We start from the raw sequence: 15,630 nt of genomic DNA, 5'->3' as shown, positions 1-15,630 counted from the left end.
TTGTGGGCTCTGTCCCAGTCCCAGGTGTCTGCCCGGCTTTGGTTGCGGAGTCAAGGGGAGATGGCTTCCACTCTGCATCTCCTCCCTTGGGCCCGTCTGCATTTGTATCTCCTCCTGCATCACGTCCTGGCCCACTGGGATCCTACCTCTCAGGACTACGACGCTCTTATTCCCGTCACGCCGGGGATTTGGGCTGCTCTCCAATGGTGGTTGTCCCCTCCCGGGGGTTCGACCTTCTGCCTCCTCCGGCTGTGGTAGTGTTGTCCACTGATGCCAGTGCATCAGGTTGGGGTACAGTCCTGGGTGCTTCCAAGGATCAGGGTCAGTGGTCCCGTTTCGAGTCTCTTAAGTCCTCGAACTGGAAGAAGATGCGGGCGGTTTGGTTGGATCTGCTGTGGTTTGCTCCTCTCCTTCTGGGCCGTGCTGTCTCTGTTCAGACCGACAACCAGGTTGTTCGGGCTTATGTGAATCGTCAGGGGGGCATGTGCCGGTCTCTGTTTCTCCTATCCAGGATGATCGGTCTTTGGGCCGAGCGGAGTCTCTGGTCTCTGACGGCTGGGAGAATGGGCCCGTGGACCGTCTGAGCAGGGTGTTCCCTTTCTCTGTGACCACGTGTCTGCCCCCGGTTCTGTTCAATCAGATTGTCCTCCGGTTCCGCCTTCCCTGGCTGGATCTGTTTGCCTCGAAGGAGTGGGCCCTTCTTCCTAATTTTTGCAGCTTCGTTCTCTCTCGGCTGGCCTGGACGATCGACGCTTTCTCCATTCTGTGGTCAATGGGTCTCCTCTTTGCCTTCCCGCCATTTGCTTTGATCCCCGGGTCCTCAGGAAGGTTCGGTTGGACCGGGCATAGGCTCTTCTGGTGGTGCCAGAGTGGTACAGTCGACCTTGGTTTCCCCTTCTTCTGACTTTGTCTGTGTGCCCCCATTGGCAATTACCCCTGTGTCCCTCCCCTCTGTGGGCTCCTCTTCTCCACGTGTCCTCCCTGTTCCGCCTCCGGCTGGGGGTTTGGCACTTGAAAGGTTGAGTTTGTTGGGTCAGGGTTGTTCTGTTGAGGTTGCCCAGTGCATCCAGTTGTCTAGGAGCCCTTCCACCTCGAAGTCCTACGACATTCATTGGAAGAACTTCTCCTCCTGTGCGGCTGTGCGGGTGCTGGCCTTCTTGCGGGATGGGTTTGTCCTGGGGCTCGCTGTCTCCACGGTCCGGGTGCAATGGCAGAAACCGGTCCTAGGAAGCTTGTTTCCGGTCCAGGGAAGACATGGCTTGGCAGTTCGGGCTGGACTGTTCCCATGAGGCACAGGGTCAGACTGATTTGCATATGGCCATGTCTGAACTGGGGTGGCAGAGTGGGCTAAAGAACGGTGATGGATTAAACCCAGATCAGTTGACTGGGGGTGAGTGTCTGCAATGTTCACCACTCCGTCCATCATCTCCTTTGGTTTTTGCCTTGTTCGCCATAAGTTGGCAGGGTATGCTCAGACGTGAGTCCCTTGCTCACTTCGCCACTGGATTCAAGCAAGCCTGGCTGAAGACGGCTGAAATGCCAGAAACCGGTCCTAGGAAGCTTCTTTCCGGTCCAGGGAAGACATGGCTTGGCAGTTCGGGCTGGACTGTTCCCATGAGGCACAGGGTCAGACTGATTTGCATATGGCCATGTCTGAACTGGGGTGGCAGAGTGGGCTAAAGAACGGTGATGGATTAAACCCAGATCAGTTGACTGGGGGTGAGTGTTTGCAATGTTCAACACTCCGTCCATCATCTCCTTTGGTTTTTGCAATGGGCTGCCATTCTGGCTTTTAGGGTTTTTTCTGTGTCTTCTGTCTCCCTTTTAGCGTCTCGCCTCTTGTAGAGTTTTTTGATTCAGCGGCCTGTCTCTCACTCTCCTGTGTCGGCCTGGGATCTTTCCCTGGTTCTCCAGGCCTTGTCGGGGCCCCCATTTGAGCCTCTGCTCTCGGTGGACCTTAAGTTTCCTTCTGCTAAGGTTCTTTTTCTGGTGGCCATTACTTTTGGGGGGCGGGTTGGTGAGCTTGGTGCTTTAATGTTTCCCCCCCCCCCCCCCCTTTTGTGTTTCTGCTCTGACAAGGTAATTCTTGGTCCTAGTCAGTTTTTTCTGCCCAAGGTTTTGTCTTCTTTCCACTCTCAGGAGGATATTGTCCTCCCTGTCTTTTTGCCGGACCCCTCCTCCCCAGAGGAGATGGTTCTCAATTCTTTGGATGTGCTGAGGGCTCTCTGCATCTATTTGGAATGGACCAGTGGTTTTCAGACGGTTGATTCCTTGTTTGTCACCTACGGCCTCTCTGGGAGGGGTCTCCGTCCTTCCTTGTCCACATTGTCTCGTTGGGTTAAGGGTGCTGTTGTTTCGGCTTACAAGTCTGACTTCAATGGGAGCCTGTGTTCCGACCGACAAGACAGACCACCATCATAATTAAGGCCAAAGTAGGCTTTGCACTTTACTGTAAAGGGCAGGACCGGAGCTGGGCCAGCCTATGTATCCTATAAAGAGAGCCTCTTCTTCATCCCAGTAGTGGGTCACAGTGTGATGTTTGCCATGAATGTAGTGTCTCCTCCTGCCTGTCTTATAGGAGAAATGCAATATCCCCAATAATCTTAGGGACAGATATACAAAACATTAGGAATACAGATTTCCTAATTGCAATTATCTCCGAACAGCAATTAGGAAATCGGTATTCGTGATGCATGAAGCACTTTAATCCCAAATAGCGATTCCGAGTGGGTCACATATTGACCTTCCTCATGAATATTAATGAGGTAGGTCACAATTTACGACCCATTAGGAATCATGACCTTCACAGGGATGGTGACCTGGTGCGGTCAGCAGACCACCATGTCCGTGATTACTTTTAAATAAAGCAATTGTTTATTTTAATGCAGCCTATTTTCCTTAAAGGAAAACTGGACAGGATTAAAAAGGAATAAATGAAACTTAGAATTTTCCTTTTTTTAAGAGTAGACTGTGGTCTGTGGGACTACTGCCTGCTCTTAAATGATATTTCTTCGGGGAACCCCTTCCCCTTTGCAAATTGGTTACCACCACTTTTAAACTGGTGGTAAAGCATTACTGTTAGCAAAACAGTATTACATGCCATACTTATTTGGTATTTGAAGGGGACACTCAAAACAAGCCCTTTCAAAACACTGAATTATAAATGCAAATTGCGATTCAGTAAAAAATTGGGCTGTTTGCAACCCAAACAATGCTTTGTACATCCGGCCCTTATTCCCCCCACCAATGCTTACGCAATATAGGAATCATTGCTTTCTTTCCCAGTGGTGGAGGGGACAGGCCTACAGGTCGCGTGTTGAGTATGGAATGTACTGCTGGGCAATTGCTTGACTCAGTATGGGCTATTTCCTCATAAAGGTCACAGTGGGCATGTACAACCAGGATGTCACCTTGAAAGCCACAGGCTGATAATCTGTACTGTATATTTCATTTAAAGATGTATTTGGAGAGTGATTATACTATTTTTGGTATCTTTAGCCCTGAGGAAGTCGGGATTATGACGAAACACATGTTGGCTGATTGGAACAAGGCTGTTTTTGGAATAAAGCAAACATAATTTTCAAGACTAAGTACACATCTCAAGACTGGACTCTTAATTATTGCCTGTGCCATAAGGCTGTATCTAAGGCTACTCTCTATGTATGTTTAAATAGCAAGAGGTATTTGGAACACAGCCGATACAATAAGATACGGGTCTGGTAATACTAAAATTCAGGAGGAGGAAAGGCCCCTGATGAGCCTCTCAACTTATCGCCCCAGTATGCCTATTTTTTGGGCATGGAGCACAAGCTCAACACATGTATATAATGTGTGCATTCCTTCATTTCTGCTTCACATGACGAGTGCAGATCAAGGTTTGTCTTACAGAAGAAGTATTAATACTGGCTTACTCACTATTTTTTATTTGTGCCCACTCCACAGAATCCAGCATTACTGGACCAATGCTGGATTCCCGCATGATCAAACATTCACAAAAAGAGCAGAAACTTGAACATAGGAAGGAATATCTTAACAACTGACTGGCATGAAACTCACCGAGGCCCAAGCAGGAGACGCGGAGGCCGGACTTTCCCAGGTTCCTGCAGAAAAAAAGACAAAGGGGGGTTAGATGGCTCAGAAATTATGCTTTCAAGAAGACTGTTGGGTTTGAACCCAACCAATTTGCAACAACCTCATGACAATGCTGTTATAATTGTGCATTTGAGAACAATATATTGTGAACATAGCTGGCTGAAGAACTTCTCTAGCGGTGGGTGGTCATGAAAAGTCATACAATTTTTGGAGGAAGTGCTAAATGTGGAGAAGATTCTACAAGTTGATTTTGCTGCCCCTTTTAATAGGAATAATAAAGAAGAAGAACTTCCAGTCTTGGACTCTACTCTAAGTACAGCTCTTTTTTCAGAATTCAGGGGAGTGTACATTATCAGCCAGCTCTGAATCAGCCCCATGACATTTGTCATCTAGGCCCGCACAGACTCACACAAGGCTTGCTACCCTCCAGTAAAGTCCTGGGATTGTGGGTTTGATAAAGAAAGAGGACACACAGCTTTTGTAAAATGAGATTGGTGGCATGATGTGATTCAGATACTTGTGAATTGATGATAAGCTCAATGGCCAGCTTGGCCAATGTATTTTTAAATCCAGGCTTGCAATCGCCAAATTGAAACACAAATTCTGCAAATACACAAATAGACCACACTATGAATTGGAAAATTGATTTTCTCACTGGGTTTTGTACCTTCACTTATAATTATATTCTTTCTTTTTTTCACAAATCAGCTTTTTGTTGCAAATTTTTAAGGCCAACAGAAGAGTTTTGGGTTTTTGGGCAAAACTCAACTGTTTCAGTTTTTGAGCATAAACAATTCACCAAGTTTTTCTAATGAGTTAACCAACATCATTTGACAATTGGTTCTGAGTAAGCCACACGATAAAGTATTATTACACAAATGGCATTTACAAACTTCTTCTGAGGAACCCCTATGTAACTTACAAACATCTCCTCAAGAACAAACCCATGTACACATAGAAACAGCTTGTGACGAGGAACCCAAACATAAATACAAACAGATCACAATAACTAGCCCATATACAACTGGAAACAGCTCACCACCAAGCACTCAAATACAACTACAGAACACCAAAATAAAGAACAATAAACACCTCATAATTGCATAATTGCAAAGCCATGCTGAGCTACAAATAACCCGTCATAAGAAACCTATAAACTAGAAACAGCTCAAGACGAAGAACGCAAACACACCTATAGACAGATCATTACAAGAAATTCAAAAATATGTACAAGCTAATCTGAAGTTAGAGCAGGACTCAGAGAAAGGATTGTGGTATGTCATCTGATTTGTATATACACCTAGCTACAGCTGTATGTCACAATATCATCTACAAAAATGTTTGCCTGCACAAATGTCAACTCAACACTTGATCATATCATCATGGTCAGTATATATAGGGAACTGCAGATGTATGAATTTTAACTGCACATCTACTTAGCTTGACAATATAGTGCAAGCAGACACTGTGGCGTAGATATTGTTGCAGGTGAATAGTCCTCAATACTGTTACCTTCCCCACCAGATCTAGAATCAAAGATAAAATCATCCGTCTTCATGTTCATGGACACCCTCCATAAAGGCCTGCATATGTACCACTTTATATACAGTCATTCCCTTAAATCCCTAACACATATGGAAAATACACAGAATGAAGAAGAGCACTTATACCTCATTTTGACCATGCACAGCATCACATGAAGGATCTATGCCACACACTAGGACATCCACCATGGATAAATCCGGCCCATAGGCTCACATATACCTGTCACAAGTTCACAGACACAGGCAAAATTACAAAGAAAGTACCTATGGATGCACATGCCTCTCACTTGTACAATCCTATGACATACTCAACTAGGCACACATAGCACATAAAGCCAGACATAAATAGTACAATCACATTAACACATATACAAATGCCACATTCAGAGAGACACACACTAACCCCTTGCACATCTACACACAAACACTCTCAAATTCACAGCACATAGAGACAGTACACGCCTTGACAAACACAGTCAGATTTAACAGGGCAAGCTATATTTAGGACCTCCCGGTCCCTTCTGGCAAGCTGTCAAACAACAGGTGTACTGTTCACTCACAAAGTGGAGGAGAATTCAAGATGCTTTTAAATCTTGTTTTTATTTTGTCACATGTATTCTGTGTTCAGAGACTGAGGTCAAAAGTCAGTTTACATCTGCTATTACTTTTCTTTTTCTGACTGCAAAGTTTCAGGATTTTGTAAAGTGAACTGTCTGACTAACATGCTGTACAAAAAGTGTGATAGGAAAAGCTGTAGGATGTCATGTTTTATTCTATCACACATTTAACTTGCTGAGATGTGAACTGTACAAATATTTTGAAATATATTTTAGTGGTTATCAAAGCCTTTATTTTGTAATTCTGTGTGATGAAAAATAAACATTGTAATAGGATAAAAACAAATCAGAACACTTTACTTGGTAATGTGCATATGATAAATATGTTTGCCGTAACCCAATTTCTATAGATTATTACTTCTTAGCTATATAGTTTTATAAGTAAAACTGCATGTTAGTGGGAACATGTCTGGCCATTTCAATGGAAAATGTGCTGTAATTTTTGTTTTACTCTATCTCTTTAGACGATGTGTCTACTGTGCTCTATGTATATGTAAATTCAGAGTGTATGTGTAGTAAGTCTGAAGGGCCCACTAAACTTTCCTAAAAATATCTTCTGTTTCAGAATAGAAGGTTTGGTTAGAGGAGCAGTGTCATGTAGTTCCTAATACTACATAGGATTTGCACGTTTAGACAACATAAACTAAGGGATTGGTGTCCAAACTGATTCCAGACACCTCCGAAGGATAGGTTTGCCTTGAGACCAGCTAGCTCACAGTGCCACTATAAGCCCCCTAACCTTGCCAAGGGGCGCATGGTTTCTGGCAACTATCAAACATGGCAACCCTTGATCCTTCGGGGATCGTGGAAGCAGTGCAGTACTTTTCTCTCGTTCACTTAGGTTCACAGAAGATCGTAATCCTGCTGTGCGATACCAAGAATCGTCATGCATAATAAATGAGGCTAGTTTTCAGACAAAACCACACGACGTTTATTCGGCACATAACGAGGTAAAAGGTCAGCACCAGAACCGTTATGTAGAGCAAGGTAGGACAAATGTTGGTAAAATGTTGTGCATCTACCTAGGCCTATATTGGGGTACATTGGGGTTCATAACAGCAGGGCTGCACCTCCCACCTTCTCTCTCTCCTTCCTCTCGCCCATCAATAAACTCTGGATCAAACTAATGGGTATGCCTATAGAAGAGCTGGGGCAGTAAGAGCCCCTCCCATAGCCCCGCCTACCAGCTTGATCCTTGGGTGGACCTGGAAGGGGCTAAGGAATCCCTCCCAAGTCCATCCAATACGTATGTGACATCAGTCATGACCTCACACATATATCAGTTAGCCTGGAAGTTAGAATGGGGCTACCTAATGTGGGAGTTTACCAGTGCCCAGAAAGGATAGGGCACCAGCAAATTCCCTACCAGCCCCTGCAGTACCAGGAGGAGTTTGCCCCCTGGTTTTCACACCCATTGAGGGTGGCTCCTGTGGGTACAAAGCCTGGCCCCAGATGTTTACGTGCTGTGCCGGAAGGTGCTGTGAAAAGGTGCACCGACCTTGGCCTCAGGCAGGTCCCACGAGGACGGTGCCTCATATGGGTCACATCTGAACTGCACGTGCAGCGGTTGAGGGCTTCAATGGTTGCTTAGTTAACCACAACTAGAGAAGTGGTGTATGTTTAGATCACATTTATGGCATCCCTTCAATGGAAGGTTTAACGTGGAATGTGCTCACATACTGTTTCCATTTAAAGCACCTTAATTGGTGGACTCCAGTTTCTGTGAGTTGTTTTTTATGCTGAAATCAGCACCCACTGCACAAACTTCCAGTGAAAACACTGTTTACTTCAATTTCACGCACATATAATATTTTGTGTTTTGTGTTGCCCTTGTTACTTTGTCAGTCCGTGTCACAGTATATCACAGGTACGGCTATTGATCAACTCAGTGACGCTCATTTTATCGATCCCAGAAGGATAAATGGCGGCGATGTCTCTGGTGAAAAATGTGTCCTACATGTTATATATCATTTGGCTCAAAATGTGCAGTAGTGACATACCCACTTACATATGCGTGTTGTGTTGATTGACACACTGGACATGTTTTATTTAACACATTGATATAGTGCAAAATTTAAAATGCTAAATTACATTCATTAAGCTTTACTTAGAGCTGCAAGATAAGATTCCCCCCAGAGCACCAAGAAAAGACAAGACACAGCTAAGATGCATGCCATAATTACAAACACATTTCTATTGACTTTTTCTCGGAAAGGCAGAAGCCTTCTCAGATAAATTATCTCTCACATCCAGGGACACTGGAATTATACAGCAGAGGAGAAACAAGTTATGCTGCAGTATTGCAGAAATCATGCGCCAAGAAAAAGCTAATTATGTGGCGTAATGGGGCACATTTTGGGATTGTATAACTTCCTTATTTTGTCATTTTTAAACATGTTAACACTATCAAGGCAAAGGTCTTAGCTCAAGCAAACAGTTTAATACCCAAATACAGCAATAAGCAACTGAAAGGTGGCCAGACATCCTTTGGAAAGGACCCTCAGCTGCGTGGCAACACGTGTCACAGCGCTTTAGTAACTTTTGATCCTCTCGAGCTAGTACCAATTTATTTTTTTGCTCAAATCGGCAAATTATGCAGCAGGTAATGGATTATGGGCAAATGCAACCAATCTATTATTATGTAGACCACACTGCAGCAGTAACATTCCATAATTCCAGTGGCCCTGGGAATATCAGCATACCTTTCTCTTAAATACCTTGTAATGGGAATTCGAATTCTACCTTTTGTTTAGTCTAGAGTGTTGCCGATGATCCTGAAATTGTATGTGAATGGGGAAGGAATATGAAGCAAGCATTGGCAACGCCAGTTAGTTTCGCCTATGCCGGAGCTATTGACATTGCCAATATGTTTTACCCATGTTGTGCATAAGGTTGGCAGCTATTCAGCTTGGCTAAAAGTTAGTGGTGTGGTGTAAAGAAGAGTGGTGTAAAGTAGAGTGTCTTGGAGTAGAGCGGGGTGTTATGGTGTGGGGTAGAAAGTCATGGAGTGGGGTAGAATAGGGTTGAGAAGCGTGGTGTGGAGTGCCAGTAAGTGGTGCGTAGTGGAATGGCCTAGTGTTGTGGAGTGAGTAGAGTGTCGTAGAGTGGAAGGTCATACAGTAGAGTAGTGTGCCGTAGAGTTGAGTGGTGTAGAGTGGAGTAGAGTGTCAGAGTGCCATAGAGTGGAGTGGCATACAGCAGAATGGAGTAGCTTAGAGGGTGTTGCGCAGAGGGGATTAGAGAACTGTAGAGTAGAGTGGTGTAGAGTGGAGTAGATTGTCGTAGAGTGAGTGGAGTGGCATAGAGTGCAGTAGTATAGTATTTTGGAATGGCATAGAGTGGCATAGAGTGGAGTTGTGTCATAGAGTGAGGTGGCATAGTGTCAGAGTTTGAGTGGCATAGATCATCATGGAGTGAAGTAGAGCCGTAGAGTGGCATAGAATGGAGTAGAGTGTTGTGGCATAGATTGGCGAGGAGTTTAATAGAGTAGAGTGTCATAGAGTGCAGTGCTGTAGAGTGGCGTGGCCAAGGGTGAAGATGCATAAAGTACGATGGTGCAGAGTAGATTGGCATAGAATGCAGTTGCTTAGAGTGCATTGGTTTGGAGTAAAGTGGTGTGGAGTGTGTTGGCATAATGTGCAGTGGCATAGAGTGGTGCAAAGTAGAAAGACGCAGAGTAGACTGCTATAGAGAGCAGTGGCATACAGTAGAGTGGTGCAGAGTAAAATAGAGTGGCACAGAATGCAGTGATGTAGAGCGCAATGGTGTAGAGTGGCATACGGTGCACTGGCGTAAAGCACTGCAGAATAGAGTATAGTGAAGTAGAGAGCAGTCGTGCAGAGTATTTCGCGTAGAGTGCAGTGGCGTAGAGTGCATTAGTTTTGAGTAAAGTGGTGTAGAGTAAATTGGGTAGAGTGCAGTGAATTCGAGTTGAGTGGCGTAGAGCGCAGTGGCGTAGAGTAGAATGATGTAGAGTGCTGCAATATAGTGTAGAGTGGCATAGAGTGCAGTGCTGTAAAGTAGATTGTTTCAGAGTAGAGTGAAGTGGCATAGAGTTCAGTGCTGCAGGGTACAGTGGAATGCTAAGGGGTAGAGTGGAGTGCCACACAGTGCAGTGGCAGAGAGTGTAGTGATGTAGAGTAGATTAAAGTGGCGTCAAGTGGATGGCATAGAGTGCAATGACATAGAGTGGAGTGGTACAGAGTAGAGTGCATTGGCGTAGAGTGCAGTGGCATAGAGTGCAGGATTGCAGAGTAGATTGGCATATCTTCAATTGAAACAACCATTATATTTGCAAAGACATACAGTTTTACTGATAAACATATACAGTGCAAAAACTATGATGTGTGGAAATGGCATTACCTATTGTATTGATTTATTTTGATTCACTTCAAAATAACCCCCAGTAGCAAGCATGATTGTCAAATAAATCCTCTCAAATTGAAATCAAAGAAAGAAAAGTAAACACCAAGCTCCCTCAGAAGACGGAGCCTGACATTTGACCTATGTCTTTAAAAGCACAGCAAATGTGACAAGAACAAGCTATGAAGACCTTATTACAGAAAGAGGGCTCGCAAAGAATACTGTAAATAAGGGTTGGGCGATGGAAGGGACAGACTCAAGCTGGACAGCCTAAAACAAACAAAGCCAGCAAATATAAATCAAGAAAATATGAGTTACAAACCAAAAAGCCAATGGTAAACAACAGGAAGAATGCATTCCCAAGGAAGCTCTCCGAATGTCCAAAAGAAGTTGTTAGCAAATGAGGCAGCTGGGCTGTCAGGTAGGCTTCGACCTAAAAAGTAGCTATCACCCCTGCGATGCTGCCTTCGTACCTGTTTCCTGAGGCTATCAATGAGGCTATGTGATTGCTAGTCTTCATGCAAGCAAAACGATGGCACAAAGAAAGGTGGCTGAAGGTTTATTGGCACTGAAAACAAGCGTTGGCAAAGACAATAGGTCTGTAGGTGGCTGCTTGTCTTTTGCTTTGTTAATGCTTGTTTTCTTAGATCATGTTTTTTGCAAAACCTTATGGTTGTCGACCCTCGTCAATCTAAAAACAAATGTCTATAAGCAAAAATATTTGTTGGTCCTAGCAGTCCACGGCACATACTTTGGATGTGAAGGTGCTCTTTCTGAAAGGGCAGAATGCCATCACCCAATGTTAAGTTATCCAACGTCTTAAATCGACTGGAGCAATGTCCTGCGCTGCATGCTGTCATGGGCAGAGGAAAAATGTGAATGACACAATAACAGACTGTAGGAAGCTGGCTCTTTATCTGACATACCAAAATTAGGTATATCGTTCAAAGAGTCCAGGTATTCCCTTATGAGTGGACAGGGGCTTGCTCTAACAATCTCAAGCTGCTCTTCTAGTGGTTAGTGTGGTCGAGCAACCTAGGCTTATCAGAGAGGAATGTTAGACATCTGTAAATACACACAGAGTCAATAAATCATGCACACGACTCAATAAGGAGGTCCACACCGATTTATAGAAAAAAACACACTTCTTTATATATGTTTAGGCACCAGAATCAATACGATCAGGTAAGTTCGTTTTGCAAGAGAAATACTTTTACGTTTAAAATATTGACTCAGTGCATTTTTTAGAAGCTGGAATATTATCCAAAGGGGGGAACAAGTATGGCATTCAGGTACAGTACAGCAACTTACAAAGACTAATCTCCTGGACTTAAGGTAAGTATGGGTCGTGGTCCAAGGCAGCACTAGCAAGTCAACTCCATTGGCACTAGGGCGGCCGGGTGCAGGGTGCAATTCAGCGCCGGGTGCCCAATGTTAGTCAATGGGGATCGGTCTGCGGAAAAGAGGCTGCAGGCTTGGACTGGGAGGCCAGTCAGGTTCACCCAAGCAGAGGGTTCAAGTCTTGTGATGCTACGAGACGTAAAGACACCAGTGGTCCTCTTCTCCTCGGGCCGGGACAGTCAAGTGCAGATAGCCTTTGAGGTGTCGGGTTTCTTCATCCGGGAGCACTTGCAGTTGAGGGGTCCTGCAAGCAGAGCCTGTAGGCAGTGTCAGGGCATTCACGAGGGATAAAACCAAAGTGGACTCTGTCTCTTGAGAGCTTGGAGACCATGCTGGCACCATTGGTCCACTTCGACTAGGGCTAGGGGGTCGGGTACAGTGGTGCTTGGCGGCATCAGGTTTTGGCAGTTTCGAAGTCCTCGAGGTTCTTCTTTGGGTGCCTGCAGGATGCAGGAGAGCCGCTCTGCTACTCCACAGGAGTCCTTGAGTCTTTATTGAAGGCAGACAGTCTTTTCAGGCTTTGGAGGCACGACGGTTTGCAGGATGCAACAACTTTGCCACAATTCGACGGAGAACAGCAGAGAGGCCGACAGGGCTGGTGCTAAGTCCGTTTCTTTTCTTCAGTCTGCTTTCACAGCTCTTCAGTGTCCTTCTTCTTCATAGGCCATCAGGATCTGATTTTCTGGTGCCAGGGGAGCCCCTAAATATTGAATGTAGGGGTGTTAGGGGAGTATAGGGTAGCAGCCAATGGGCTACTTACCCCTGGGGTCACTACGCCCCATGGACAACTCTAAAAAGTCAAATCCACTTCAGGCAGCCTGCCTTAGGGGTGGCACCAGCCTAAGGGTGGGCATGCTTACTTGACTATCAAGTTTTTCCTCCTTTCCAGTTGCCAAAGGGCTGTGGGCAAACGGGGGCTGCCTCTTCTCCAGTGAGGAAAGTCAGATTTGCAAACCAAAGGCGGTGGGCTCTTTGAAGCTCTCTCCCTTGGAATGCTAATCTTTAGGTCATCCTATGGCAGGGGGTGTAAACACCCTCTGCCCGAGTAGGATAAGACCCTCACCCTTGGGGGTCACAAACTTGTCTCTGGTCGTAGGCAGGCAAAAACCAGTCAGTCAGCACAACAGGATCTAGTAGGTTTTCAAGGGGCACCTCTAAGGTGCCCTTTGGATGCATGTATTCATAAATCCATGACTGGCATCAGTGTGAGATAATTTATACAAGATGTTTGATAGCAAACATCCCTATTTTCAGTGAAGCCATCGTGTAGCTAGGGAGCTCGTTTTCACAAGTATCCAGCACATTATTTTAAAATGGTCTCTAATCAATTGTGCTGGCAGTAATGCAACTGACCAGCACTGGGGCATTTCTGCTCATGCAGGTATGCTTTCACATGTAATAGAATTCCCCCTGCCTTTGGACTGTAAGTCCTGCTGTAGGGGTGACTTACAAATATTACATGTAGTGTTAGGGGACATGGCACACACGTCTGTGCTATGTCGTGTTTTCACTTTTTAGAGCACCTTGTCATGGTGCCTGCAGTGGAAGTCTGTGAGAGTTTGGTGCTGGGTCCCTTAGAGTGGCACAAGATATGCTGCAGCTCTCAGGGACCCTCTTCAGTACTTATGCTCTAGGTACCAGGGGTACCACTTACTAGGGACTTACAGAGGTGCTAAAGGCATGGCTACTTGGGGATCAAGTGGCTAGCTGTCTTGTTTTGGGGAAAGCACACTAGCATTGGGGACCTGATTGGCAGGGACTCACTGCACTTCAGTCAAAGTTGCATCAAATAACAGGCAAAAAGTGGGGGGACTACTGCATCAAGAACCCAGTTTCCCATGCAGACCAATGGATGAAGAGGGCTGGCTGGAAGCCCCTATAAGTAACTATATTACACATATAATGTTAACCAAATGAAAAACCTACCAATGCCAGTCCTAAAAAAGAGGTTTGTCCAGATGTGAATGCTACTTAGGTGTCCATGGTAATCCCATCCTGACCTACAGGCTTGAGCAGGCCCTGTATATATGTCCAAAAAGTTGTTGGGTATTTTTGCAGAATTCCTGGTTTCTTTTCCCTGTTTTACAATTGATGCTTTCAAGGTTAGTAGTGACAAGTCTAAGTACCGGGTATGCACAGCCAGCTTTATGCAAATATTTTGTGAACAGTGTGAAGGCTCTGTGAGTCTTGACCAGTTGGTGGGGTCTAGTGAGCTCCTCTGGACTGAGGCAGAAATGTCAAAGGTACCTCCTTCCAAGAAAACAGGACTCTAGATCGAGTCCAGCCGGTTTGTGTACAGAGCATAATCATCAGGCGGGTCAATCTGGTTGGGTAAATGGAAGCAAACTTGGACTACAACATAGGCTGTTAAATGGCAACTTAAATGGACTTGCAAATGTGTGTCATGTCACACATGTAGGGATGAGTGATCCCATAATGTCCTACATCCAGTGGGAGAGCCAAGAGTTGTTTCTGTCATGTTAAACACAGGCAGTTCTAAACAAGCTGCAGCACCAAGGTCACACATTGACCGAACGAAGAATCAGTTTCCCAAATGTGGCTGCAGATCGAGGCTTTTGGGACTCCCTTCAAATATAATGATCATCCACAAACTGTAGGTGTGAGACACATGCAGAATACAGAACCAAACATTCTGTAACTCAGTCTAACTGTCCATGATGGCTGTCCCACTCTGTGAGACTGAGGGCGACTCTGGAACCGAACCCTGGGTGTGCGACAGAGGCAGTCTGGGAACGCAGAGCACCTGCATACCAGTGTGTCTCTCCATACAGACCCTCGGTGTGAGACACAGCCGAACTCTAGACTCAGGCCCCTCAGGCCACTGCACCTCCCCATAGTGACCCTCAGTGTGAGACACAGGAGAACTCTAGACTCAGGCCTCTCAGGCCACTGCACCTCCCCATAGTGACCCTCAGTGTGAGACACAGGTGAACTCTAGACTCAGGCCCCCTCAGGCCATTGCACCTCCCCATAGTGACCCTCAGTGTGAGACACATGTGAACTCTAGCCTCAGGCCCCCTCAGGCCATTGCACCTCCCCATAGTGACCCTCAGTGTGAGACACGGGTGATCTCTAGATCCAGACTCTGTCAGTCCACTGCACCTTACTATACTGACCCTTGGAGTGAGACACAGGCGAATGCTGGACTCAGACCCTCTCAGATCATTGCAAGTCTCCACACTAATCCATGGCATGAGACACAGACAAACCCTGGATTCAACCCTGGCTTGGTGTGAGACAAAGGTGGAATTAAGACTCACACCCTCTCAGGCGATTGCACCTCTCCACACTGAACCTCAGTGTGAGATTCAACCCTCGGTGTGAGACACAGGTGAGCTCTAAACTCAGACCCTCTCAGGCCATTGCACCTCTCTATACTGACCCTTAGAGTGAGACACAGGAGAACTCTAGACTCAGGCCCCCTCAGGCCACTGCACCTCCACATAGTGACCATCAGTGTGAGACACAGGTGATCTCTAGATCCAGACTCTGTCAGTCCACTGCACCTTACTATACTGACCCTTGGAGTGAGACACAGGTGAACTCTAGACTCAGGCCCCCTCCGGCCACTGCACCTCCACATAGTGACCATC

General features: G+C 45.7%; 1 protein-coding gene across 4 annotated transcripts in view; it reads right to left on the bottom strand.

The window, feature by feature from the left end:
* Window positions 1-15,630, bottom strand: part of KCNAB3 (potassium voltage-gated channel subfamily A regulatory beta subunit 3) — a 379,854-nt gene that overhangs the window by 126,560 nt on the left and 237,664 nt on the right. For all 4 annotated transcript variants that reach the window (XM_085636869.1, XM_085636867.1, XM_085636866.1 and 1 more), the window contains exon 2: window positions 4,057-4,100. In XM_085636869.1, coding sequence (XP_085492995.1) covers window positions 4,057-4,100 — 44 coding nt within the window. The remainder of the gene's footprint in view (window positions 1-4,056; window positions 4,101-15,630) is intronic.

This window comes from Triturus cristatus, chromosome 12 (genome assembly GCF_964204655.1).
Source record: "Triturus cristatus chromosome 12, aTriCri1.1, whole genome shotgun sequence".
In the NCBI taxonomy this organism is placed as follows: domain Eukaryota; kingdom Metazoa; phylum Chordata; class Amphibia; order Caudata; family Salamandridae; genus Triturus; species Triturus cristatus.
Note: the sequence above shows the minus strand (reverse complement) of the source record. Positions and strands in the feature narration are given on the sequence as shown.